General features: G+C 51.6%; 10 protein-coding genes across 10 annotated transcripts; 4 read left to right on the plus strand and 6 right to left on the minus strand.

Moving 5' to 3' along the window:
- Positions 1-169: 169 nt before the first annotated feature.
- Positions 170-2,053, minus strand: G6M90_00g038970 (uncharacterized protein; the record flags this gene model as incomplete). Its single annotated transcript, XM_014691767.1, has 1 exon — positions 170-2,053. The coding sequence occupies one exon, from the start codon at positions 2,051-2,053 to the stop codon at positions 170-172; it is 1,884 nt and encodes a 627-aa protein (XP_014547253.1).
- Positions 2,054-2,752: 699 nt separating this feature from the next.
- On the minus strand, positions 2,753-7,334 carry SSN2 (Mediator of RNA polymerase II transcription subunit 13; the record flags this gene model as incomplete). The annotated part of the gene is made up of 2 exons (XM_014691768.1): positions 2,753-7,237; positions 7,296-7,334. 2 exons carry the CDS (start codon positions 7,332-7,334, stop codon positions 2,753-2,755), a joined length of 4,524 nt encoding a protein of 1,507 aa, XP_014547254.1.
- Positions 7,335-8,148: 814 nt separating this feature from the next.
- Positions 8,149-10,080, plus strand: ENP2 (Ribosome biogenesis protein ENP2; the record flags this gene model as incomplete). The annotated part of the gene is made up of 1 exon (XM_014691769.1): positions 8,149-10,080. The coding sequence occupies one exon, from the start codon at positions 8,149-8,151 to the stop codon at positions 10,078-10,080; it is 1,932 nt and encodes a 643-aa protein (XP_014547255.1).
- Positions 10,081-10,212: 132 nt separating this feature from the next.
- Positions 10,213-10,707, minus strand: G6M90_00g039000 (uncharacterized protein; the record flags this gene model as incomplete). The annotated part of the gene is made up of 2 exons (XM_014691770.1): positions 10,213-10,478; positions 10,533-10,707. 2 exons carry the CDS (start codon positions 10,705-10,707, stop codon positions 10,213-10,215), a joined length of 441 nt encoding a protein of 146 aa, XP_014547256.1.
- A 1,387-nt stretch (positions 10,708-12,094) lies between these two features.
- On the plus strand, positions 12,095-15,349 carry G6M90_00g039010 (uncharacterized protein; the record flags this gene model as incomplete). Its single annotated transcript, XM_014691771.1, has 4 exons — positions 12,095-13,229; positions 13,293-13,524; positions 13,574-13,678; positions 13,723-15,349. The coding sequence occupies 4 exons, from the start codon at positions 12,095-12,097 to the stop codon at positions 15,347-15,349; spliced, it is 3,099 nt and encodes a 1,032-aa protein (XP_014547257.1).
- A 454-nt stretch (positions 15,350-15,803) lies between these two features.
- Positions 15,804-16,175, minus strand: mrpl39 (54S ribosomal protein L39; the record flags this gene model as incomplete). The annotated part of the gene is made up of 3 exons (XM_066130246.1): positions 15,804-15,850; positions 15,937-16,053; positions 16,163-16,175. The coding sequence occupies 3 exons, from the start codon at positions 16,173-16,175 to the stop codon at positions 15,804-15,806; spliced, it is 177 nt and encodes a 58-aa protein (XP_065986326.1).
- Positions 16,176-17,673: 1,498 nt separating this feature from the next.
- G6M90_00g039030 (uncharacterized protein) lies at positions 17,674-19,255 on the plus strand (the record flags this gene model as incomplete). The annotated part of the gene is made up of 2 exons (XM_014691772.1): positions 17,674-18,061; positions 18,204-19,255. 2 exons carry the CDS (start codon positions 17,674-17,676, stop codon positions 19,253-19,255), a joined length of 1,440 nt encoding a protein of 479 aa, XP_014547258.1.
- Positions 19,256-20,105: 850 nt separating this feature from the next.
- Positions 20,106-21,709, minus strand: G6M90_00g039040 (uncharacterized protein; the record flags this gene model as incomplete). The annotated part of the gene is made up of 3 exons (XM_014691773.1): positions 20,106-20,304; positions 20,367-21,175; positions 21,251-21,709. The coding sequence occupies 3 exons, from the start codon at positions 21,707-21,709 to the stop codon at positions 20,106-20,108; spliced, it is 1,467 nt and encodes a 488-aa protein (XP_014547259.1).
- An 828-nt stretch (positions 21,710-22,537) lies between these two features.
- On the plus strand, positions 22,538-23,995 carry ABD1 (mRNA cap guanine-N7 methyltransferase; the record flags this gene model as incomplete). Its single annotated transcript, XM_014691774.1, has 1 exon — positions 22,538-23,995. The coding sequence occupies one exon, from the start codon at positions 22,538-22,540 to the stop codon at positions 23,993-23,995; it is 1,458 nt and encodes a 485-aa protein (XP_014547260.1).
- A 530-nt stretch (positions 23,996-24,525) lies between these two features.
- Positions 24,526-26,501, minus strand: GEM1 (Mitochondrial Rho GTPase 1; the record flags this gene model as incomplete). The annotated part of the gene is made up of 2 exons (XM_014691775.1): positions 24,526-26,399; positions 26,492-26,501. The coding sequence occupies 2 exons, from the start codon at positions 26,499-26,501 to the stop codon at positions 24,526-24,528; spliced, it is 1,884 nt and encodes a 627-aa protein (XP_014547261.1).
- Positions 26,502-26,995: the final 494 nt, after the last annotated feature.

Genomic DNA, 26,995 nt, shown 5'->3' on the forward strand with positions numbered 1-26,995 from the left:
ATACAATACACCAATACACTTTTGATTTGAACCGTGTCTTTTACTTTATACCGCCTTTCTACCTCACTCTGCCACCTGTGCCGCAATGTTCAGCGTATAATCTAAGCCCAAACGCCCCATGTCATATAAAAAAAAGGCCCAAATTCGCCCATTCCAATATGATATGCTTCTACAGCCCCCTCGATGAGTGTCCCCTATGCCTAGCCGCCACCTGCTGTCTCCAAGCAGTGTCAAACCGCGTTCCTTCCGGGGGTTCTAATAATTCACGAACCCCTTGTTTCCTTTGCGACCCATCATAGTGGTACAGCATCTCAGGCATGCCGTTGTGTAAATCCCCATGAGTCCCCCCGTGCACACTGCTCGTGGACAAGCTGATGCCTGTGTCTGCCATGGCTGCGTTTGGCGCCGCAGACACTCGCCAGCCGGCGGGACAGCGAGGCACACTCTGCCGGCGAGTAGGGACATCCTGTTCCAAAACCAGCTGCGCCTCCGCAATGGCTCCCCGCAGCCCCAGGTAGAACTTGTCTGATGTATCCGACGCCTTTGCCAGCGAGAAGACACGGTCCATGCCGCGGTGCCCCAGCCAGAGGGTGGTGTCTTGCCTGAAGCAGGGCGACTCCATGGCCGCGTGCCAGTTGCACCGGCGACTACTCCCGGGCTCGCACCTCCAAACCGCAGTCGTGTCGTCGAGCGGCTTTCCGGACGAACACGCGACTCTGGGCCGAGGCTCGCGCGGCGAACACGGCAGGGCCGTGGAGTGAAAGTACGGCTTGGGGAAGCGGAAGTCGAAGAGCCTCAGTGTCGGGGCGGTGTTGTTCCCGGAGACAAACCTCTCTGTTCCGTAGACGAGCAGGGGCCCGCCGGCGTGGTACGGCTGGAAATTGTCCCTGTATATGGCGTCGTAGGGCGAGGGCGTCCGGACATCCATCAGCCGGAAGGACCCGTCGTGCCAGGAACTCAGGAGGAGGTTGCTGTTTGCCCTGTGCCCGACCGCCTGTATCGACCACACGCTCGTCACCTCCCCGGGTGCCGTGAGCTCAAGCCTGCCGTCTCGTATGTCGCATGCGTCGGGGTTGCGTGACGCCGGCATAAAGTCCACCCCCGTAGGGCGGATGGTGCCGTACTGAATGGGCTGCGAGCTTGCCCCCAGGGCCACGGCAATGTTAGTTCTTCCCAGAAACTTGATGTCTCGAATCAGAGACTCCTCGTTGCCGGGCCGGCCTTTGGACAAGTCATGGTAGGCAAGTGGTTTGGGGTCCGCGTCCCTTTCAGGGGGGATGTTGTACAGGTGAAGATGCGAGCTTCGGCAGGTCGCCAGCATGTCTGTGTCGGGCTGCCATTCCGTGCAGGAGACGGCCAGGCGGCCCGGGGAAATGCTAAACGGCGTCTGTGAGTGCGCGTCTTGCCGCCCGTCCAACTTGATGACCGTCTTGGTCGGCTGGCCAAAGGACTTGTTGTTCGCGGCCGAGAGAACCTGGACGTCCCCGTTCGCTCGCCCGACCACAACCTCTGGAAGCCCGGCACGCCTCTCAATGATGCTCAAGCACGTGGCGTCGCCCGTGCCGGGGGCGTATTTCGTGCTCGTGCTCGCCCCGAGGACGCTCTTCCACGTCTGCGTGGCATCGCGGCCCCATCGCACATGGAGATCCTCACCGGCCCCCCAGGCAACAACCTCCTCATCCAAGGACGGCATGTAATGAGCATCAACAATGCCATGAAAGTCAATCGCCTGCCTCGGCTGTCGGGGTGCGTCCTTTGTCCGCGGCTGTGGCTGGGTTCTGAATAGGCTGAGCTGGATGGCGCGCTTGTCCCAGCATCGGTCGAGGTAGGAAATTGTATCGGCAGCGTCGCTCCATGAGCACCCGTTGCCGTGTGGCACCCTCAAGGACGGGAATCTCGTCTTGACAAACGTTTTCCATCCTGCCTGTTGGACGAGACGGTGCGTGTGTTTGGCGACTCGCCCGAGATGTGATGTGTCTCGGGCCGTGTCGAGGTATTCGACAATGTCGAGCAGCAAGTCATCTGGGAGACTTGTCAGGGACGCAGGTTCCATTGTATGGGATACATGCGTGTAGAGGGGGTGGTGAATGCTTTCCCCATAAAGCCAAAGTTGTTTGGTTTGAAGATTCCGGTGGTTTAGCTGTCTGCCGTTTCGAGTCCTGGTCCTGTCTTGCTCAGCGAGGTTCAACTTCGACTCGACTGGTGCTCCATATTTACCCTTGCCGAGACTTTGCCACACACCAGATCGGGGCTGATGCAAGACACCGACAACGACATGGTTCAGTTGCAAGGTTGACTCATCTGCGGCATAGCTTTAGAATTCATTGGCTGTCTGGGGGAGGATCTGTGGGATGCATGGTTGAGTCAATTCGATGATTCTGGTTCCAATGCGTCATTGCGGGAGGACTCAGCCTTCGGCCGCCAACATTGAGATGTCGATTGTCAATCTAATGGACCACCGCAGCCTGAGCCACGTATGTATTCATCAACCGACATCACAGTTTCTACAAACACAACAGGCTTTGGGTATCATCATGCCCTAGCTTAAAGTATTTTTTTTGTACATTCACATCGTACCCGTGAATTCTCCCCCCTTGTCCCTCGAAACTGACTCATACAAAAAAATGTCTTGTGCAAGCCCTCAAAACGCCATGCAATTCGCCAATAAAACAACCCCGCCCCAATGCACCTTCATCTACATGTCGTGACTCTTTGCTTGAATAATATCAAATGCCCGACTTGGGCTACAAAATCACATGAGAAGATACATGGCCCGGGCAGCCTTTTCGGCTGCGGCAATATGCCATGGACGAACGTCCGTTTCTCTTGACACCATCCCCCTGGCTCTCGATAGGGTCGCAAGCCCTCTAAAGTAGCTGAGCATTTCCCTCAAAAGGGGTTCGTATGACCTCGGGAAGGCTTCCGTGTGTATGAGATTAACTTCCATGGCTATCGGCACGTCTTCAGCTCGCGCGCCTGTCCTCTTAATCAGGAAGCCGCTGACCAGCGCTGGATACAAGTCCGTTACGCCCAGGGAATTATTCAGTCGGTGGCCAACAATGGCCCCCCAAGTCTGGTCTGTGACATCGGCAAGAATCGCATCGGTTTCAGTGTCCGCTCCCGCTTCTCCTCCCCCGGGGGTTGCAGCAGTCACATTCGCTGGAGTTGCTGGAGTGGCACTTTGCTCCGGCGATACGATGTTCGCCTGCGGCGTCGAAACTGGCGTCGTGTAGAAAGGCACCGACGCATGTGGTAGCTTGACCACAGGAGGAACCAGCTGTAGCCACGGATCTGTATCAACCGTCATCAGGATCATTGTCACTTGGAGCCTGGTTTCTGTGTGCGCCAAATTGACCCAGGAATCGATTTCTTGTTGATCCATTGGCCCGCACTTCGTGATTATAACTCGCCAGTGCACTGTCCATGCCGAGATTAGGTCCAGAGTAGATTGCCAGATCTCATAGGCTACCTCACTCATGGACGTGGACAGTGGCCTGCCTTTCCGTCCCAAGCAGTACGAGGCAGTCGCTTGCTGGTTACCGCGATCGTCTGTCCAAGCAGTCGTCACCCAACGCCCATCCACAGTCTGAGCATAAGCAACGTGAATGCACGAGTTTTCTCTGATGAGAGACACGGAAGGTTGTGTGTTAAGCTTGAAGTCAATGATTCGTGGAAGAGGCTGTTCTAGCCGAATGGCTGGGGCAGGCATTGGTCCGCCAAAGAGGGTACACCGGTCATACGTCTCCATGCAGAGCCTCACGAGATCGACAGAGGGAGTCACCACCACTGAAGTTGGCGAAGATAGCAAGTCAGACGAGACGAGCTGTAGAACGAGCTCATTTGTCGCAGTTTCCTTTTTTGCAGCCAAGTCCTTCTGATATGAATCAAAGAAACGCTGAAATGCTGCACAGGCCTCGACTATGGTGCCAGGATTATTTGGGGAATAGACGAAGTAAACAACAACGTTCGTGTCCGAAACAGTCAAGTTGGAAAGTGAAGCTCGCAACGTCTCCATTGTGCCTATCAAAGCTGAGCCGTGCCCCGTCAATGTGGCATCGGGAGAAGTTGAAATACGGTCCATTTCGTACGGGAGAAGACCAGAATCCATCTCTGACGCTAGGGCCATGTTCTCGAAAGATCCGAGTCTCAGAACTTCGTAAACACTCTTGATCCGCCCCAAGAATGTTTTGGCATTATCGACCATCCCCTTCCATCCCGGAAAAACGCAGACTGCGGTTATGTCCTTGCTGCCTGAAGATGGCGCCAGCCCTAAGCTTTCCCAAAATGCAACAGCTGAGGGCAGGACTGAGAGTTTTGCATCTGACCTGCGAACCTCCAAATGTGGTCCCGGAATCTGATAAAGATTGCTGGGGCGGATCTGCTCGGCATTCGCGTCTCTCCCAGGTATGGGACGTGGTTGCATCCTGGGTTGACCTTGTAAGAGTACATCTTGAATATCTAAAAATGCCTTGAGGCGAACAGGCTCCACGCCCCGTAGAAAGACAGAGAGAGCCTCTCGAAGTTGCTGAAGTGCTGTCCTGGCGTCACTGAGTAGAGTTGCTCGGCCTTGACTTATTATCGAGGTGTTGGCGGGATGGTCGGTATTGCAAAGATCCAAGGAGCCTGTGGCGGCCTGTTCGGTCAATATTTGGGCTGCCTGAATTAGATCCTCATCACCAAGAGAGAGCTCCAGGGCAAGGGGCTCAGGATCTGAAAAAAGCATCGAAAGAGGCAACTCTGGTGTTTCAGGCTTGGATAGACGCGGGAGCTCAATCGCAAGTTGATGGTCCGGTTCCTCAATCACATCTTGTTCCTTTAAAGAGGCAACCTGTGAAACAGCATCTTCCTCCACTGGCGCCTGCTTTACACTAGACTTCGGTGGGGACGTTGGCTCGTCACTCGTATAACTAGAGTCGTCTTGGTCAGACTCAGTGCTGCTTTGTTCGTCATCCGACATCTGTGTGTCCAATTTTGTAGGGCTACGGCCAGAGATCGGCCGCTCAAGGCCGGAGAGGGGCCCCATAAGCGACTTCGTATATAATTTGTGATCTTGCGATCCTCTGTGTAGCTTACCATGGCGCTTTAAGTAATCGGTTTCCGGCAACACGCCATGGTCCAGCCTTGAATTTCCAACGGCTGTGCTCATGCTGTAGTCAAATTGGCCACCTTGTTCATATTTCTTGTTGATCATAGGAAGTGTTGGGTCAAAGTCCATCTTTTCAAATATTTTGGTCATGCGATTGGTGTCTGTGGCAATGGTGCCGTCCTTTTCAGGTGCCGCCAATGATGCACAAACTCGTTTGAAAACAGTATGAGGGTCGAATGGGCTAGACTCTCGTTTCATGGAAACGGGCCGACTTTCTCTTCCTCGCGGCATCGCATGATCGTTTTGTACGCTGATGGCGTGGCGCAGCTCGGGTTTCGTGAATCCACCAGCATCCTTCTCGGTCTCTGGTTCTTCCTTTATAGGCTCCCTGGAATTCGATATTTCTTCATCAGCTGTATGCTCCTCTGCACCAATAATTGCGGCCGTGGTTGCATCGCCCATCTCATCCAATGCAGCTTCGAGATCAATGTCCTCGGGCTCCTCATCAAAAAAGTTGAAGTCAGCCTCTGTGATGTCGTTATCACCAAACATATCTTGGCCCATGTCGCCAAACATGTGGTCAGCTTCGCCAAGAAGATTGCTGTCGCTTCTTTGCCTTTTAGACTCGGAGAAATCTCGTACAGGCTCGAAAGAGTCCCCCATCGCCATGGAGACTGACCCATTGTTATCGATTTCTGGCACAGCCGCGGCAGACAAAGGATTTCCCGGGCTTGACAGCGTACCATCAAGAGAGGGCGTTACTCCATTTGCATTTTGTAAGGCGTCAGGCGGAGTAGGATACATTGAGCCGGCTGCGGCTGTACTGGGCCGTCTCAATGTTAGAGGAGACTGCCCGTTTAGCCTTGTAGGTCTAGAATCGCCACCGAAGCCCTCACTTGATGTTGCCACGCGTTCTGCCTTTCTTTTGGATATCTTCTCGTCTCGCTCAGGTGTGGAACTAAACCAAGACTGTGCATTACCTAAAGGGTCGTGGCTTTCTTCATGACCCCGGAGTATTGTCTCACCCACTCGACTTGTGGATGACACCTCAACAGGACGCTTCCTAAAGCACAGCGGGCTCGGCCAAGGAATCATGATGGTAGGATTAGGCATCGGCGATCTCTTAACATCGCTCTTTGCATCTTGAAGTTTGGGTTTAGATATGAGTAAATTTATCCAGAAACAATCTGTTAATTTTGATTGGGCAACACCTCGGAGTTGCAAAAATTTCAGGCATGCTTGCTTCCAAAGCGAATTGTGAATATCTGGAGCTCCTCGAAGACTCAATGCTTGTGTGTTTGGTGTTTGAGCCATACTCGCTGTACCACCATCAAACTGGGCAGCGGGCTGGTTGCTGGCAATCACACCAAATGGAGCCGCAAGAATTTGCTGTCCAGGTATGTCCGAAGCTTGGTTGAGCATGTCGCCATAGGACAATAGACCTCGACATATTGAGATGCCCATGCAAACTACAAGGACACCTGTGGTTGTTAGGTAGGCGCTAAATGTGCCGATTGTAGGAGTTTTTTCTGTGACCACATCGAAAGACCCATCATTTTCTAGAGCATCCTGTGAAAGTAACACGGTTCGGTAGTTTAGAGGAATAGAATCTGTGTGGCGGCAGAAGGCTGACTGTATCGTTAAGAGGGTCGCGACGACGAAGCTCTCATAAGCTTTGGGAGATGATGACCCTCCCTGCACTAACTTCGCGTCAGTTACGGAAGTGTGCCCCTTTGAGTCTTGCTCTTGCAGTCCAGGTGGCCCAAGATGTGATGTCGCAGTTGGCGCATAGCGCTGCGACTGATCCAAAGCAGACGCGCTTGAAGTTGAACTGGTGGGTGTATGTCCTGTCTGTGGTTGTTGTGATCGAGGCCTCGGAAGACTGCTTGGCTCAAAAGACCCCTCTTCTCCTACAATAAGTGAGTAGCCACGCAAGCTAAGAGATGAATCTAGCTCTTGACTACTGACTTCATCACTTCCCTCCTTGCCGACTATTCTGAAGTGCCATATACCCCGTCTGCTGGCGTCGTAATAAACGATGTGACCCTTTTCTCTTAAAGAGTTCTCAATATCAATGGCCGCCAGGCCAAAACTCGAGGACTGGTCTGAAGACGGTTCGTACACGCGAAAGGAAATCGAAGCGATGTTGTTCTGTCACACAGATCAGTTCTCGTAACCCCCATGGTGGGACTCTCGGCCATGCACGCACCACGACGAGGATATTGGTGTCATATTCGGCAGCATCCATTTCGGTTACTTCGTTTGTAAAGCGCTTGCGACTAGCCTATGAATACCACATGAATTGTTAGATGTTCCAGCGAGCAGAACGGCAATGGTGAGACGAACAGGAGCGGAGATGTCCAAGAGCTTGGCTACGAGGCCAGTCTTGCTTCGCAGCCCTTTGGTTTGTAAAGAAAATATCCTATTTACAACATGCGATTCCCTGATCCGGCAGCTGCACTGGCTCCATCTCAGCGGAGGTTGTTGTTCAGCCCGCTGAGCCCAGGTCGCGATACCTCTTTCGGATCGGAGAGAAACGAGCCGCGTTGTCGCTGAGGGTTTGATTGGCGCCGCAAAAGGAAGCTTGAGGTACAATATGCAGTAATCCCTGTTATGTAAAGGTCCAGGGCCGAGGAGCTGCCGCAAAGAAGATGAAAAGTCAAAGCGAAGGCGGTGTTGCGCTGCCCCGTGGTAACTTTGACGTCGTAAGAGTGGAGGGTCTCACGAAAACTGGGGGTGTCCAGTGAGAGTGCCTCAGCTGTTTCCTAGCGTGACGGTGACAGGGAAAGTGCCATTAGCATTTAGGACACTCACCTCCGTCGGTGGGGCCCTTCACCGAGAACAGTGGGGACTTATTAATTCTTCACCGGGGACTGTCACCTTGATTTTTTTTTTCCTGATATCGTTATCGTTGGTGGGATTTTTCGACTATCTTGACGCAAATTCCGCGGAACGAGACACCAACCAACTTTGCCGTCCATTTGACGCACGCAAACGTTCGCAAAGATATCGAGGATATCAGAGAGCATACCGATGATCCGGAAACATTCAACCCATTCACCATGAAGCTCTCCAATCCCGGGACCGTCCCTGTCTACACAATCTCGGGTGCATCTACTGCCCGACCGCTCCCAGACTGGCTTGCTCGCAGACGGAAGCGAAGTTTGAAAAATGACCCGGAATATCAGAACCGCGTTGAACTCCTCCAGGATTTCGAATTCGAAGAAGCTAGCAACTGCATTCGGGTGAGCGAAGATGGAGAATGGGCAATGAGCACCGGCACCTACAAACCGCAGATACACGTTCATAACCTCCCACAGCTTTCTTTGTCCTTTACCCGCCATACAAATTCTCTGAATCATTCATTTATTCTCCTTTCCTCTGACTACTCTAAATCGTTACATCTCCAAACTGATCGAAGACTCGAATTCCACACGCCAATGGGGTGCCATTACGAGGTCCGACTCCCAAGATACGGGCGTGGTGTGCTTTACGATTGCCATGCTACGGAAGCTTTAGTTCCTGCGGTCGGTTTGGACTCAGAAGGGAAAGGCGAAGTCTTCCGGATGAATTTGGAGCAGGGGCGTTTCATGAAGTCATACCAAATCGAGGTTGGCGGTGACGACGAATTGACTGGAGGCGGGTTGCAGGGTGGTATTGGCGTTGGAAGTGTCAATGTCGCCGCAAATGCAGAAAACACGCACAATCTTATGGCATTTGGGACGTCTATAGGCACTGTTGAATTCTGGGACCCACGGACGAAATCCCGAGTCGCATTGCTAGCTGGGCACGACGGCGAGATCACGGCATTAGATTTTAGCTCGTCGGGATTGTCTCTCGCCACCGGTTCTTCAACCGGCATGGTTCAACTCTTCGATTTGCGCCGTCCGGTGGCTCTACTCAAGAAGGATCACGGATATGGCTTTCCAGTTAAGAAACTCTTTCACATGACGAATTCGTCACAGGAGAAGAAAATCATGTCAGCCGATAAGCGCATTATTAAGCTTTGGGATGAGGCAACTGGCGAGCCTTGGACGTCAGTCGAGCCTGTCGTGGATATCAATGATGTGGCATGGTGCAAAAATACCGGCATGCTCCTCACTGCTAACGAGGGCAAGCAACAACACGCATTCTTCATCCCTCAGCTTGGTCCAGCACCGAAATGGTGCGTATTCCTCGACAGCATGGTGGAAGAAATGGCAGAGGAGGTACATACCGAGACATACGACAACTACAAGTTCTTGACTCTGCCAGAATTGAAACAGTTGAGTCTAGCTCATTTGATCGGCAAGACGAACCTCCTGCGGCCATATATGCACGGATATTTTGTCGCTTCCAAGCTTTATGAGCAAGCTAAGTTGATTGTCAACCCCTACGCCTGGGAAGAAGAGAGAATGAAACGCGTCAAGGACAAAGTCGAGAAGGAGCGTGCCAGTAGAATCCGGGGCACCAAGAAGGTCAAGGTCAACCAGAAATTGGTTGACAAGATTCTCAAGAAGCAGGAGAACAGAGAAAAGGTCGACACTAATGCCGGTATTTTGGGAGACGACCGTTTCGCAGCGGTCTTCGAGGATGAAGAGTTCGTGGTGGACGAGACTAGCAAGACATTCCAGTTGCTCAACCCCAGTGCACAAATTGAGCAGCCTGTGGATCCTAAGGCTCCAACCCGTTACCAAGCCAAGGACTCTGATGACGAATCTGGAAGCGAAGACGAGATACGTAATTCGAGCAAATCCGGGAATGACATAACGATGAGGGTATCATCTACGCAAAACGAAGGTCAGCCTTTGAGAGACACCGCCCTAGGGTCGCGGATACAGAAATCAGGACGGGTCACCAAGGCACGGCAGGGCGATATCGGCGGCGAGCGTCAGGTTACATTTATTCCTGAATCGAAAAAGAAGAAGCTACAAGAACAAGACCAGCCATCCCCTCGACAACAGCAAAGAGGCGAGCGGAGGAGTGCCAGCTCCAACACATTCAGGAGAATGTGAAGTCTTGTACCACGACCGCGTCACAATGCTATCTTTTGATTGCTGAAATTCTAGATATCCCAATAGATCCTCATGGTCATTCTCCATAATTCGCATACCAATCATCCCAGCCGCCTATATCACCTTGGCGAACTACTTTGGACACTTGCTTTGTACTTTGCCTGACACACGTCCCTTTTCCAGGTCTTCTGGACGAAGCCGAGGTGTAGGGGGGACATCATCGTCGCTCAAAGTGCTCCTGTCTCGTTTCGATGTTTTCATTGATCGTTTCACCGAGTTTGGGAATTCTGTTCGTCTGGGCGTGATGGCAGCGACAACTTTCTTGACGGAATGTCTGAGCACTTCACTTGCTTTCCACTCGCGTTTCTTAGCAATGAAGAACAGGATCGCGGTGCAGACTGGGGTTTTGGAGGTTAGCGACTGCAAGCCGGGTGGGGGAAAATTTTGCATACCTCCGATTATAGCGACAACAAAGACGATGACAACAATAGCAACTAAGCCGCCGGTCGAAATGCCCATGGAGCTCGTGGAACTGTCGCCTCCGTTGCCAATGTCTCCTCCCTTGGTGCCGTCATAGCCAGGGTTGGCATATGTTGGCAATGGGAACGGGTGAGTCGTAGTAGCCATGGCGACATAAGCCAGTGTTGGAAAGAAGATGCAAGCGCTCAGTACTGTTATTGTGATATCCGAGTATCGTTTGGTGTAGCAGGACAGAATATTATTGTATAAAACAGAAGCAGATAGGCGATTAACCCAAATATAAATGGGCAAGGCACAACTTGCGACAACACAGGCTCTCCTAACCTTTTCACTTCCAGACTCCGTGCACCGTACCGTTGAACTGCCCCTCATTGCCGAGACGCTGATGTATCCTGCATGCGCTGCCGGCAGTGAGCTGTTGTATCACCAGCCGCCGAAGAATTCATTGGATGCTAAAGACGGACCCTAGCTCCGATTTTCGTGGGCCGTCACTCAAAAGAGACGTTCAAGAGACGTGCTCAAGCCACGGCAGCCAGATGATTGGCTCTGTGTGGGAGCGAAGCGCCGAGCACCAGCACTCTCCCCTGTCGACCCACCGATGAGATGCCAATGGGGAGCCAATGGTGCACATTCTTCTTCTGGGGGTTGAAAGGCCAACCTTGTCGTCACTATTATTACCAGGACATGAAGCAGGGGCCTAAATTCAAGGTGTGCCGATTTTGAACACCCCTGGCGAGTTGGCGTGTGCAATGTCGTGCTACTGAAGCTTCAAGTACGACGTGAAGCGCCGACATGAGCAGCAGGTCCCGTGAAAGCTTGGCTCACCGTCAGGCAGTCGATAAGAGAACTCAAATTCACGCAAGGGCCAGCCAAATCGTCCACCACACTCCATGAAATTGCTATTTTTAGCATGTACTTGGCAGCCAGCATTACGTTGCCAAAGAGCCTACGTCGCCATCATGACTTGGACCTCACCGACTCTGCGGGCATCAAGAACCCACGTGGTGGAAAGCCAGTGGCGCATCCAAAAAGTACTTGACTTATCACTCCCGTAAGTGCTGCTTTTTTATAATCAATGTGTTGTTTCCGGATTGAAGGATGCCTGGTGTGTTCATGAGAATCGTTTCGTATGCTAACATTGGCACCACCATTGCTTTGTCCAAAGGCGCCGAGAACAAAACAAGTTAATTTAGCATAGGACAGAATATCTCCCATAAGTAGATTTTGAAAGTCCCCCCAACACAAAACACCCTAGGTTATTCAGGGAAACAGCATTCTTTACTGCTGCCTCTTTTCTTTTGCAACCTACCTAACACGTCGAGGAGATATTAGCAGGAGCATGATCGTACGGTTCGTACCTGCCCGCCATAGAACATCTAAGGGAAGGAGCCCTCAATCTTTTTTTTTTTTTTTTCGTGTCAAACAACGCACACTTTATCCCTTGAACGCTGTCAATTTCGTCCATCAAGACAAAACTATAATATACACGAACCAAATCCTTCACTCAGGACTGCAAAGCCATTTGCCATTTACCATGTCTCCAAAAGCCCCTGTAGCTCACACTGACAAGGCGCCTTACTTCTCTTCCACTGCCATGAATACTGTGGACCAGTGTCCTGTCCAAGAAGACCCCGGGTTTCATTGGCAACACCAAGCACTGAATCGTCCTAAAATTAATGACTTTGCAGGGAAGCAGCAAGAGAAAAAGCCGGGTCAAGCCAAACATCGTCTGCCAAACCTACCAATGTCAGCTCAAGGCAGCCCAAAGAAACTATCCGACGAATTGCCCATATTGCTCAATGCAAGGTACTCCAAGGACAACTCTCGAGGGGACCGCCCAACAAATATCACCAATATAAGAAAAGACCAAGGCCAACCCCGTCCATCATCCGTCAGTACTTGTGGTGATTTAGAAGGTCCATACCGTGTCACACCCAACAAGTCACGTCATCCACTCAGTGACGAGCACCATGAATTGATTCCTCAGCCAGAAGAGCTTTTTGGTGCAAATGCTTACGATGGAGATTTTGCCCATCGTTCGGGGTCCCGCACGAGCAACATCTCCAGAAAGAGAAGCGGCATAAACAAGCATCGATCTCAACAAGAACCTGGACGAAAGAAGATGCTTATGCAACAAGTCGCACAGTACTGGAACGAGTGTATCAATATTGCGGAAGAGGAGAAGGCTCAGGCTAGACTGGAAATAGACCAACTACGAGAAGATCTTCGTCGACAGTACGTCAAGTTAACGGAAGCTCGCCATCAGTTAGACAATGAACAGGCCGGGCGCAAGGACTCTGAGAAAAAATTAAAGCATTCGGAAGAGAAGGTTGCAGAGGTTCTACTCGAAAACTCGACGTTATCACAGAGGCTTTCCACCATGCAAGAAGAATTACGCTCGACGAAAGAACGAGACGCTATTCTCACCGAAAAATCCAGGACCTATCGCACAAAACTCAACGAGGCCATCTTGGAACAGCAACGATTATTTCTACAAGCCAAAGAGTTCTATCATGATTCGATCCAAGAACTTCGGCAGGAAAATGAAACACGAGTAGCTGAGTCAAAGGCAATCGATACAGCTCTCACCAATAGTCGCGAGAAGAGAGAGCAAATGAGACACTGCTTCGACGAATTGCGATCTGGCCTAGAGAAAGAAGTAGAAGCCAGTATGAGCTGAACCCATATTTCACCTCTCATGATATGTTCTTTGTTTGCTAACATCACGGCAGGAGGTGAAGAGATTGCGCGTCTCCAGGAAAGAATATCGGCTCAGGAGCAAGCTCTTTGTACCGAGAGGCAAATTTCAAGCGACCTACGGAACCAAATCATGTCGGTAAAACCACTTCAAAGCGATGAGGCACGAGATTTAGTAAACACTGTCAAGTCATTGCACGAATCGATCTCTGCAAATACTGTTGATCAGGCTCAGCAGCTTGAGCTATCTGAGAGCGTTTGTCGCAGGTTAGCTAATAGAGCTCAGTTCATAATATTTGTTATTGACTTCGGACAGACTACAAAATCTCGAAGTGCTAGTGAAGGGCCTTGCAAGCAATGCGTCCAAGGAGATTGGCATTAGCTCCTTGGTGGAAGGTCTCCATGAGCTAATCTCAACAGAGTGAGCACTCTTCTTAACCCTTTCTTTCAAATACTAATTTGTAGTGTATTCTCTGCACTTGCCGATATTGGTGGCGCACAAAGCTGCACATATGAGACGCTCGTGGGTACCAGAAATGACTGCCAGGCGGAACTCGCATTTATGCGTACTGCATTGAGCGACTTAACTAAGCAGCAGACAAATATGCAAGGCCAATTTGCAGCTGAAATCTACGACTCTATCAGGAAACTTGACACTGTGCATGGTGATGTCACTTCAAACCGGGAGCTTTGCCAGCATATTGGTGAAGAAATGACCACCTGGTTTACTAAAGAGCGGGACGTCATCAACGCGGAGCGAGATTCATGGAAAAAAGATGTTGTTCGTCTGCTAAATGAAGGTAATGACAGGACTGAGGACTTGGAGAAAATCGTAATTGCGTCTGGACACACGTGCCTTTCAAAACTTGATTCCCTCAACACTACAATGGCAACCAGAGACGATGAGACTAAAGCTGCATGGCAGCAAATCATAGACCGCGTTCAGAGCTCGCTGGACCAGAACCTGCATTTGGAGAGATTGAATGCCGGGTACAGCCCTGAAGAAACCCAGAGACTACTTGCTAGCCTAGAAGGCCTTGTTGTCTCAATAAGTGAACACTTGGTACGGTCTGAGGCAAGAGTGGCGAACCAGGGGAAACCTAGCCAGCACGATGAACAAAATGACGCAGCAGCATCTCTGCAAGACAAGATTTTGCAGCTGGAGAAAGAAGTCTCGAAAACTACCGATCTTCAGAAAAGATGGCATTCTGATATTCAAATAGTCGACTCAATTAGATCAAAGTTGAGAACCCTTCAACAGTTGCCATCGCAGATTGATGGATGTAGCGAGCAACTGGCAAAATTTTCACGAGTCAGCAGCATGCTTGATTCTGCATCGACTGATCTTGGAATACAGGAAACTTGGGTTAAACAACAGTTGGGAATCAATCTCCCTCAGGCTAATAGCAATGTGGTCACTCCGCCACGGACTATAGATCAGCTTCAACCCGGTCAACTAATGGATCCAAACTACAACCAGAGCGAAAACTCAAAAAACGACAGAGTAATGAGTACTGAGAATGATGAGATTCTTACAACCCAGAATAGCAATTCAGAGTTCGGGCCAAAGAGAGTTCAAGTTCAAAGCCCTACTGAAGCTCACTCTCCCTCGTCACCACCTTCCATTGAACAGGAGCAGAAGCGACGAAGAATTGCGATGGCAGTGCGTCCCATTTTGAAGGCAAATAGCTTATTCTCATCGCAAGAATCGATTACTGCGCAGCACCAGAGCAACGAAACCGAAACCGAATTAGGCCCAATACTAGAGAGTAGAAAGACAACCACGACTATCAGCAGTGCAAGTGCGGCCAGTCAGAAAATAATAGCTGATATCTCTTCTGGTTTCGTTACAGACAAGTCAGAAGAGACTTTCTTTAATCTACCAAGAGTTACAGACTTTCAACCCCATCTCAAGGTTGTACCCAGTCAAGTCATATCGCAGAAACGCAAGTTCAAGCTAGATGGCGGCGAATGTCCAAAACTCAAGCGCGTCAAATTGATAAGTGATTTGAAGAATGAAATAAGTATCGAGGACCCAGCGATGGGTTTGTCGAAGGACAAAGACCTGGAAGGCACCAAAACCCGTCACTAAACAACTAGGGCAAACACAGGACCGGAAGTTGTACAGCGACCCAGAAATTATTCATGGCGACAGGATCAAGCTTCGCCAGGCCAGCCAATGATTCTACCTATTCAACTTCAAATGCCTTCACTCGACGTATAAAACGGGGCCATGTAGCACAGGGCCTCGACTTTTGCTTTGCTTCACAGTTTGGAAGTTCGTATCATGTGAGATTTCGTGGTATAGATGTATGTATCTAGATCATGGAAAATAGTTTATAATCGTACAGTGCGGAAATGAGTTCATTACCGCAGCAGGCTGCAAGCATATCCCCAAACTCCAAAAATGCCCATCATGTGTGATATACAGCGCCGGCGCAATCGGTCTGCCCCGGACGTTTCAGCAAACACTATAATCCAACCCCGGTTGCGGCAGGTAATGAATGGAAATAGTCAAACTGTAATTTTTGGACGCATTGGCCTGTTTACTTTGACCTCTTTTTCGTTTCGAGGAAGAGAACTTTTTTGCGCACTGCAAGGTTGCGAGAATACGTTAGCGAATTGCTCTAGGCCGGTCACATGGTAGGTAGTCGAAATGCGAGAGGGTGGTACTCGTACCGATTGGATCGTATTTTATCATGCCCATGAGAGGCGCCGTTCGTGGTCTCTTGAAGGTGTAAAAGAAACCTGTCATGGCCATGGAGATGAGACGGGCATTGATCAATCGCGCCTTGGCTATGATGTGAAGAATGTAGACGTTAGTAAAATACTCTTGATTCGGCGAGCAAGCTGTACCCAGTCGATGCAGAGGGATAGAGGAGCCGGATCAAAGGGAGTATCATACCTTTCTTGGCCATTGTTGCAGATGAGGGGGGGGTGATTGATGTGTGAGCGGCGGATAGATAGGGAATCTGGCTCGTGATTTGTCGTGCAGTTGGGAAGCTGTTGAGGCAAAAGATCGGGACCCTGGGCCAAGCTCGCCGGCGAAAGGTGGCCCCGAGCCGGCTGGTGAAGGCTGGGTGGGTAAGGGTTCTTGCTGTCCGAGGAGGAGCGCCATGTGGTGAGGAAGGAAGGGTGGGGGGGTGTCAAGGTACTAGAGTAAACCAACGTGTACAGAGTACTAGCAATACAAAATGCGTGTATCCTTTGATGTCAGGTTAATGACTACTACTAAGTACTTAAGTACTTACTTGTAGGCAACTACAGGTATTGCTGGGGCTGTACAGTAACTGGCAGCAATACTCAGGGGCAGACTTCCCAATCCTCTTTAAAATCCCAGTCAGCGAGTGAGTGTTCGGTAGCAATGGGTAAAATGCTTGAAATTAGACCGAGTAAAAGCCCCGGGCAGCCTGTCTGCGTCTGACATGGACTTTGGTCTCGACAACTAACCATTCCGCGACACAAAGACAGACGAAATCTTTCCTTCGGGCTTTCTGCACCGTACACAGCCATCGCCCAACACTAGAGTCTGGACGTCGGAGGACCGGATTACGGTTCAACTTGGACCAGAATCGGCAGCAGGATGAGCTTTGCGACGAGGCAGAGGCATTTATCAGTGGTACGGGGGACCAGCCATGCTGTGCTGCGTGCCGGATACCACAGTTCGGGTAAGACGAAAAGATTGGACTCCCCTTCTTCTTTCCTCCACAAGCTTGGATTCTCTTTTGGTTGCCGTGTTGGACAGAGACGGGCGAGCGACCTTGTGTGCTCGAAAATGCATCTCAGCGCCCTCGTCACTTGGCCGGTCGCGGGCGTCCCCGGTCTCGGACACCACCGCTGGACGATGATGACACAGCACTTGAGATCAATTGATGGCAGACCAGACACCAGCAGACGCCGCTCCCGCGCCGGAGGACTGCGCCGCTGAATGCGTTGATGGCCGTGGGTTGATGTCCGGCGCCAGAAACCGCCCCACAGCCCTGGGAGACGCGCGATATACTCCGTAGTCCGTACCAACATGTTGTGGCGCCATGATCGGGCGAAAAAGGGACGAATGACTATTTCCGTCGTGTAATAGCTTGGTTTTCTCCCCCAAGTCGAGCCATGCCATGTCAGTCCCTGCCGGCGCCAGCATGTTCGAGATGCTCATCCGGCTCCCCAGCGTTCTGGTCATTGCGCCTTTGACACTTGATTAATATTGTTTTTTTTTTCACGCAATCAGCTTGCTTTGTTTCTTTCTTCCTTCTCCTTCCAAACTTGATACCAAACCAAGGTCTGACACACTTGCATGCAGAAACTGCCCCTCGTCAACTTTTTCTGCCCGCTAGTGCCCCGCCAAACATCCTCAAGTCATCATCACCCCTCCACCGCCGTTTGCATTTGCATCAGCAACAACACCGCCGCCATTTGTCGACAATGAGATTGACCCGCGATAACATCAACGAGCACGTCGTGCGTGCCCAGTACGCCGTTCGTGGCGAGCTCGCCGTCAAGTCCGAGGAGTACCGTGCTCGTCTCAAGGACGGTGACACCACCCTGCCCTTTAATCAGGTCATCTCGGCCAACATCGGAAACCCTCAGCAGCTCGACCAGAAACCAATTACCTTTTTCCGCCAAGTTCTCAGCTTGCTGGAGAACCCTGAACTTCTCAAGAAGGAGGACGTTTTAATCAATGGTCTTGGCTACAAGACTGATGTTATTGAGCGTGCCAAATGGTTGCTAACGCAGGTCGGCTCTGTTGGTGCATACAGTGCCAGTGCTGGTGCCCCTGCTATCAAGGAGAGCATTGCTGCTTTCCTGGAGCGTAAGTTTTTTTTTCCCTTCCTGAGTTTCTAACGTGTTGTCCTCTTTCTGCCAAATCGTTCTGGTTTCCGGTTCCAATCGCCGCTTGCCGGGATTCCTCCAGCACCATTTGTCTAAGAGTGGGAAATACTAACACTCGGCAGGTCGCGATGGCTTTCCTGCTGACCCTTCCAAGATCTACCTCTCGACTGGTGCCTCGTCTGGTGTCAACACTCTTCTCCACGTCATCTGCGCGGACAAGAAGTCGGGTATCATGATTCCCATTCCTCAGTACCCTCTTTACAGCGCCACTCTGTCCCTTCTGGACGCCCAGGCCGTTCCATACTATCTCGATGAGTCCAAGGCTTGGGGGACCAGCTTTGAAACCATCAAAGCCGCCTACGAAAAGGGCAAGGCTGACGGTCTCGATGTCCGCTGCATTGTCATTATCAACCCTGGCAACCCTACCGGTGCTTCCCTCTCCGAGGAGGACGTCAGGTCCGTAATCGACTTTGCTCGGCAGGAGAACCTCGTCATCATGGCCGACGAGGTGTACCAGACCAACGTCTTCATTGGCCAATTCCATAGCTTCAAGAGCGTTCTGCGCAAGTTGCAAAAGGAGAACCCCGGCAAATACGATGGTGTCGAACTTGCTTCACTACACAGCATTTCGAAGGGCATGGTTGGCGAGTGCGGCCACCGGGGCGGTTACTTTGAGCTTGTTGGCTTTGATCCCGAGGTTGAGGCCCAAATCTACAAGTTTGTCTCCATTATGCTCTGCGCTCCCGTCATCGGCCAGTGCCTCGTCGAGCTCATGGTGAACCCACCCAAGCCTGGTGAGCCATCATACGAGCTCTACAGCCAGGAGTACTCTGGCATCCATGAGGGGCTCCGCGAGCGCGCTTCCGCTCTCCACAAGGCCTTCAGCCAGATGGAAGGTGTCGAATGTGCTGAGCCCCAAGGTGCCATGTACCTCTTCCCCACCATCCAGTTACCTGCAAAGGCTCACGAAGCCGCCGCCGCCGAAAAGCGCACCGCCGACGAATTCTACTGCCTGAGATTGCTCGAGGCCACAGGTGTCTGTGTTGTTCCTGGGTCGGGCTTTGGTCAGAAGGAGGGCACGCTCCACTTCCGAACTACTTTCCTTGCGCCTGGTACGGAGTGGGTTGCTGGCATTGTCAAGTTCCACAAGGAGTTTATGGACAAGTACAGGTAAACGCCTGTGAGCGAACCAAAAAAAAAAAACAATCTAAGATGGAGAGCCATGTTCGGCACAAGGAATATAAGGGGCTCAGGATAGCATTCGAGGGTTAGGGCACACTGATTTGGGCTTGATTTACAAGTTGCACTTGGACATTCTCGCACTGCATTTAGCTAGAGGTGACAAGACTTTGGGCCGTGTTTTTTTGTTTATATATAAACTACCATCTGAATAAACGGATCCCGAGGCAGAGGACCGCATTAGCCAAATATCTCAACCCGATTCGACCGTCGAGGGGTGCTTTCCAGTGACCAAACTGGGGCAACTAGACAATTGCATACAATAGAACTCTTGCAAATTCAATTACACCAGCACTGTACCGGGGCTCGTGCCGTCACTGACAGGGGATACTGGTCCGTCCATGACCAAGTTGACTCGCGGGGGGGGCACATTTTCCCAGGGCACTAGTGAACGTGTCCGAGTCTAACTTCGGCAGGCGCGGATGAAATCGTCGTAGATTCAATGCTGCTGCGCAGACGGTGCGTCGGTTAGACTGGAGGGCTAGGTGTACTGATTTCGTTTGAGGGGCATGTTGAACGGGAAGAAGCAGAGTGGTTGTGGCTGCGTAATAAGAGTGTGCTTTCGACGCTGCTGGATCCTAGATCCGAAGTCTTTTGAGGTATCGTGCCCAAATATTCCATGCAGCTTACCGAAGAAATATTGATTTATATTCATACAGCAGCTAGTGGCATGTTTGCCCTATTCTTCCCTTTCTGTATCAGTCCAGCCAGACTCAGAAACCCCGACCTATGTGACATAGTATACGCCAATAAAAATCCTCTTCCAATCAAGTTCATCGCCCCATCTATGCCCTCTCGCTGCCCCTCAATCTGACAGCTTGACCGTACTTCTGCAGCTTTGTAATGAGCTGATCGCCTTGGCGAACGACGTCCTGGTACTGTTTGTTCTTGTCATCTGGTCGATTGGTTTCAATCACGCCCTTGCCGGTGACGCGGTCAATAGTGCAAGGAATGCGGCCGGCGGCAATGAATCGAGCAAGATCACTGTTATCGAGGGTCAGCTTGTTTCCTGTGGTTCAGTTTATGTTCACAAAGCTACGACGTACCGGTCGAGAAAGTCAACTGTGACTCCAAAATCATTGGCCATGCTTTCCAAGCCGACAACTCTATAGCTTTGGAGGAGCTGTTGGTATGCCCGCAGCCTCATCTCGCGAATGAACCAGCTCTTGTGCTCGTGCAAATAACGGTCCTGGTTGAGGAACTGCTCCTCGACCGAGGCGAGAGACTGGAAGAAGGTCTTGTAGTTTCCATTGTACAGGCTGCTGACCAAGAGCGCCAGAGGGCTAAAGTCAATGGCCATTTCGGCGTCGGACTGCTCAGTACTTGATCCCAGGGTTGTCAGGTTGACGGCTGTTGTAGAGGCAGCCTGCGGTGCCTTGTCGCCAGTGGTATCATCTGCGCCAGGGCCGGCACTCAGAGCACCGCTCAGCGCCATCAGCTTGTCCTCTCCGTCACCCATTATAGCTTTGATCTCGGGTGCGTCTACAACCTTTGACTTGAAGTCAACACGCTTTAGAGACACAGAGCCAGCAAGAACAGAGTAGACAACAAGGTTGGAGTAGGTGCAGAGTTCGTAGCTGGTAAAGGTAGAGAGGGAGTCGAGAAGAAGAGGTGCGGCAAGGTTGTAGGATCGAACGGTGAGGAGGTGAAGGCCTTCGTAGGCCTTGAGGCGATTTCGGCGATCCCAGTCACCGCCGGATTCAACGAGAGTCGTGGCTCGCTCAATATGTTTCTGGACCAGCGCTTTGTCTCCGTAGAAGAGACCCATACGTATTATGGCCAGAACCAGGTCAATCTTGGTGCCCAGGATACCAGTCTTTTCGAAAACGTCTTCGAACGCAGCAATTGCCTTGTCCTGTTTTCAGTTGTCAGCGCCATCCACCTGCCCAAGGAAAAATACAGGAGGAGAAATGAGCAGCACTCCACATACCTTATCACCCACTCTGGCCCAAAAGTCAGCCCTTTTGCCCTTGGCAGCCATGACCTCTGTTTCGCCAGCTTGTTCAACGGCCTCATCCTCCTCCTTCTGGAACTCGGCCAACTCCTTATCATTATCCTCCTTCAGCTTCGAATACAAAGCCTCGTCCCACGGCAGATGAACACTTGTTGTCGATGCCTTGGTGGCAACCATGCCGACCAAGCTAGACTTCCTGCTTAACGGCTTTCCGGGTCCTAGGGCGCCACCTTCGCCAACAGCGTTCAGAATACCGTCAATAGGGTGTGCCAAGTACCGATAGAAAGGAGCCATCTTATCCTCGGCGATTGCATCTTGCAGTGCCTTGACAGCCGCCTCTTGTGCCGGTTTCGAAGCATATGCATTTGTCAGGGTAAAAACGTGCTGTGACAACGGCAGCAACGGCCATTTGGCGTACTGAGGATCTGAACCCATGGCGGCGGCGGGCAAGTCCGACGACGAAGAGGAAGGCTACTGTAAAATCTGCTATGTGTATATCCGTACGTGCGGAGAGGAGGATCCGGCGTCGAGTCGAGTGACCGTGAAACAGACTCCGGGTTTGACAATTGAGATGGTGATGAGAGCTTGAGGGAGCTTGTCTTGTTGTCGGAATCGCAGCCACAGGGAAGGCTGGAACTAGGTGGGCCCTCTTCTGGACGACAAGGCTTCAGCGGAACACGCACAGCTCCCATGTCTTCCAAGTGCCTTACCCTAGACCTGGCAATTTTCGGAAAACTGAAAACTTGCCATGCCACATGGGTTGATACATTCCCAATATTATTTAGGGTGTAAACTGCGGGTGGGGTTTAATCAGTGCGAAAATGGCTCTATTCTTTTTCATGGAGTGATATTGTCAAAAGCAACCTAGTTTGCGCTATTTCTGTGTGAATTTGATGGTCTGTTGCTGGCCGTACGTAGTAGAAAAGTTACGCCGAGCGGTCAACGCCTTTCGACGACGAGGAACTAGAACGACTAGCATAGTTGACCGAATACACAGGGCACGACCCAGACAATGCTCGGTCGATGCACGTCTTGCTACTGGGGTTGCTGCTATACCAGTAGGGATTCGGTGTGCGCAATTACGTGATCTTGCCGATGTGCTCGGATTTCCTGCAGCTGTTGGGCCCCACAACCGCCTTGTGACGTCCAACCTCGCACAAGGTCAGCCCCCGACATTGACTTTCCGCAACACCAGACATCTTTGAAAGCAGACCAAAGCCCAAGCAACGAAGAAACCTCCACTGACGGAGGACGCAGCTCACAATGCCCGACTACGATGGAGATGACAGGACTCGAAATGGGGAATCATCCCATCACAGAAACAAGAAGCGAGCCCGAGACGAGGTGCAAGATGACCTCCCTCAACCCTACAACGCGAATTCCCTCCAAGCTGCCAAGAGACGCGCCGTCTCGCCGTCCGAACAGCCGCGCAAGCAAAAGCGCCCAGGAGCAAGAGCCCGCATCTCCGAAGCCGAACGCGAGGCTATTCGGCAGCGCCAAATCGAGCGAGAGCGCGAGCAGGCCGCCCAACAAGCCGCAGCCGCAGAGCAGAACCACATGAGAGGAGTACACGACGTCGTCCGCCAACACTACAACAGCGTGCCCGAGAGAGGCAGGCAGTGGAGAACGACAGACAGTAAGATCAAGGGCCTCCGTGTCTTTAACAACTGGATCAAGAGCTGCATCATCCAGCGCTACTCCCCCGACGAAGACCACACCCCGGGCTCCCGCGAAATGGGCCGCTCCAGCGGCAAAGACCTCCTCGTTCTTGACATAGGCTGCGGAAAAGGCGGTGACCTCAACAAGTGGCAACAGGCGCCGCAACCAATCCAGCTCTACGTCGGCCTCGACCCTGCCGACGTGAGTATCGAGCAAGCCCGCGACCGCTATAGAATCCTCTGTTCACGAGGCCGTGGCGGCCGCGGCGGCTCTCACCGCAGACCACCGCCCCGCCTATTCGACGCCCGCTTCCATGTCAAAGACTGCTACCGCGAGAGCATTGAAGACATCGAAATCGTCCAGCAAGTAGGCTTCGACCCGTCCCCCATGAACAAGCGCGGCTTCGACGTCGTCACCATGATGTTCTCCATGCACTACGCCTTCGAGTGCGAAGAGAACGCCCGCACAATGCTGCGCAACGTCGCAGGAGCCCTCAAGAAAGGCGGCCGTTTCATCGGCTGCATCCCCAACTCGGACGTGCTGGGCGAGAAGGTCCGCGCCTTCAACGAAAAGGCCGCTGCCAAGAAGGCAGAAAAGGAGGAAAGGGACAAGGGCGGCGACGGTGCCACCACCACCACCACCACGCCACCCCCGGCTGAACCCGAGGACGGTGAGCTGGAAGAGGGCGAGGAGGAACCTACCGCCGAATGGGGCAACTCCATTTATCGCGTCCGGTTCCCCGGCAAGACACCTCAGGATGGCATTTTCAGGCCAGCATTCGGCTGGAAATACAACTTCTTCCTAGACGAAGCCGTAGAAGAAGTTCCGGAATATGTTGTCCCCTGGGAGGCATTCCGTGCGTTGGCGGACGACTTTAATCTCGAATTGCAGTTCCACCGAACGTTTAGTGAGATCTGGGAAGCGGAGAAGGATGATCCAGAACTGGGACCCCTGAGTGAGAGGATGGGTGTGAGGGAGCGAGGTGGAGGACCGCTTTTGGTGTCAGACGAGGAGATGGAAGCTGCTAGCTTCTATATTGGTTTTTGCTTTTACAAGGTGTAATTTCAAGTTTAGCTCCGCCGTGCAAGCGCAGAATAATTTACATGAAAACAATTCATGTCGACGTTTCCCAAGTCAAAGTGTCAGTCGTTGGGGGTGACTACGATCAGAGGCAGACATGGTGACGAGACAGATGCAAAGATACCCAAAATGCTGATTGTTTATTTGTCGTTATAATCATGAATATACTGTTAAACTCTTCCTGTGGTTAGCGACGTAGGAGTAGGGGGGTATCATAATCCGATTGTCCCAACTGCAGCAACTTGTGACAACTCCTGGCCATGCAGACAACTCCCCAGAATCTCCAATTAAAAAAATAATCCCCGGCATTTCGATAAAAGTCCAAAAAGCTTTTGTTATACAGCTGCACCCCCAAAATTACACCGGGTATTAATAAAGAGTGGTGTGTCGCTCCGTTGATTTTTTTTTTTCGTTTTTAGCAAGAAAGATTAAGATAAGCTCAAACGCTGTAGCCAAACGCTCAAGTGGCTAGAGTGAAGATAAATAGTATAGGGTTGGTATTGACTGGTGGTTTATGCGGCGTTTGTTGAACGACGCCAAATCATGACAGCAGCAACGGCTGCACAGGCAGTGGCTCCGAGAGCCAAGTACAAGCTTGTACGATCGGGAGCTTCCTCTTCTGTCTTAGGGAATCCCATGCTCGGGTTGGTTGCGGTTTCGGCGAGTGCCACAAAGAGCTCGGCGATGCTGTTCCAAGTCACACTCACGTGAAGTGGCGTGTTCATGCTGAGCGAAGATGTGTACTGGTCGGGTTGGAGCTCGCTTCGCTGCGTGGTTTTATCTTTGTCGGCTTTTAGAGCGGTGTAAACAGAAGGCAGCTCGTCGAGATGTGGGTACTTGGACCTCACATCGACGATATGGGAGAAGGAATCGGGATCGGAGGAGTCGTAAGCGTAACAAATCAAATCGCAGGCATCCAATTTGAACCGGTTTTCCAAAATGGCTGGTTCGAGCTCGCCCAATTCCTCGAAAATGAGATACACCTGCTTACCACCAGGGAGTTCCACGCTATTAACTGCCCGACGGGGTTTGATGGTGGGGTGATATAGCCCTTCGAATGGTCGGTTTAGGAATGAGTCGAGAAGAGAGGACTTGCCGGCTCCTGGGGCTCCGATGAGGTAACAGAGAACCACATTTCTTTCGACCCTGCCCGGCCGTCTTCTTCGTTTTCGGGACTTGGTGATCTTGAGGGCGGCGGTTATGTCGTCCTTGACGTTGGGGGATTCGAAACCGAGGTAGGCGAGATACTCGATAGTAGTTTTTGGCTCCAGGAACGTTGTCATACTCCACTGTGCTAGCCAACCTTGCAGTGTGATGTGACCGCCTTCGTTGCGCACTGTGGAGGAAGGGAAGGATGAGTCGACCCAAGAAGCCGGGAGGCCAGGAGTGGGCGAGAATAAAGCCTCGAGCTCTTGGTCGTTCAGCCCTCCATCATTATCCTTGTCAAAGAGCAGAAACAAGTCCACAAAGAACCTATATCCAATAGGGCTTAGTTCAGCTGAGCAATACTCAGGAACGTCAAACCTGGGATGTAGGAATTTGTCCTCAAGACTCAAGCTGTCGGTGTAGTGATATTTGCGAAGAATGATCCAAATAGTTTCGTGCCGACCCTTCTCGGCGTAAATCTTGTTGAGTTGTAGAAAGCCAGATTGATCGATGCCCCGTTCCAGATTCGCATCGGGCATAGTCTTGGAGATGGACAGCTTAATGTTATCCAAGTCGTCGCTGGTAAGAGGCTTATCAAAACAGCGTGCCTGAAAGTCCCGCATCTCTTGGTCATTCAAGAAGCCATCCTGATCCTTGTCGCAAAGGAAGAAGACTCGCTTGAGAGCGGCTACGCAAGCCGGCTTGAGGCGACCTTCCTTGTAGTCGAAGAGGGGGGCAATGGGATGGGTGACGGCCTTTTGGCACAGGAAGAAGACCTCGTTGACGTTTTTATGTTCTCGAGCACTGGTTCTGATGCAGGAATCGATCTCGCGAAATTCAGCCATGACGGGCAACATCTCTTCCTCTATGATCTGAGGGGTGTTGCCCTGACCGGCGAGATCTGATTTATTGGCACATAGGACAACAGGAACATTGACACCGAGAGACCGGAAATATGGCATCCAAAAGAGAGCTACTCTCTCGTAACTGTAGTGGTCGGCGTAGACGAGGAGAATGACATTGCATTTTCTGATCTCCTTGCGCAGGGTGGTTCGGTCTTGAGGACGGGCAGAGGTATCGACGATGGTTGTCGTGACATTTTCTGGGGTTCCGATGCTGGGCGGAATAGTGATCTGGGGGAGGACTGGCTGGATCTTGTTGCTCATGAACTGGTCCTTGACGAGCGAAGCAATGAGGCTGGACTTTCCCGTGCTCTCGTCACCGCACACGCAAATTCGAACTGCGTGGAGGTTGAAGTTAGTATATGAGATGATGACGATGCTCGAGATGGCAATGGGGCCGATGGGAAAATTTCTCGGCAGTGATGCGTACCTGTCGTCATATTTGGTCGGTGAACGAACTGTGCTCAGTAGAACTTGGAAGGCAAAGCAGTGCGTGGTAAAAGTAACGGCAACCTCGGCTGGATGCAAAGTTACGGCTAGGCCATGTCCTCGACGGCTAAAGGAAACCACTTTTCCCTATTTAACAAGCTTAAGCCGAACGTATTGACGGATCGATCTCTGCCAGCAAGACACGGTGTGTCTGACGGCGCTCGAGAGAAGAAAGCGAAGCTGATTGCGAAGATGGGTTGGCGAGATTGGGACGCCTGTCGCGTTATTATTACACTGCTGGGTGGTGTCAGCAGTGGCAGCGGTGCCAATGGTTCGGGAGGAGCTGGCTCCATGTTAAATTGCACGCGGAGCCTTGGAATGGGATTGGGCGAGATTGGGCAGTCGTGGAACCACTGCCAGCTGTGCCGCAGTATTATCAGCCAACCAGCCAGCCGGCGGTGTGGGCTGCGGTTCGTCAATCAATGGATTTAGTGCCTTCGATGTT

Source organism: Metarhizium brunneum, chromosome 2 (genome assembly GCF_013426205.1).
Source record: "Metarhizium brunneum chromosome 2, complete sequence".
NCBI lineage: Eukaryota > Fungi > Ascomycota > Sordariomycetes > Hypocreales > Clavicipitaceae > Metarhizium > Metarhizium brunneum.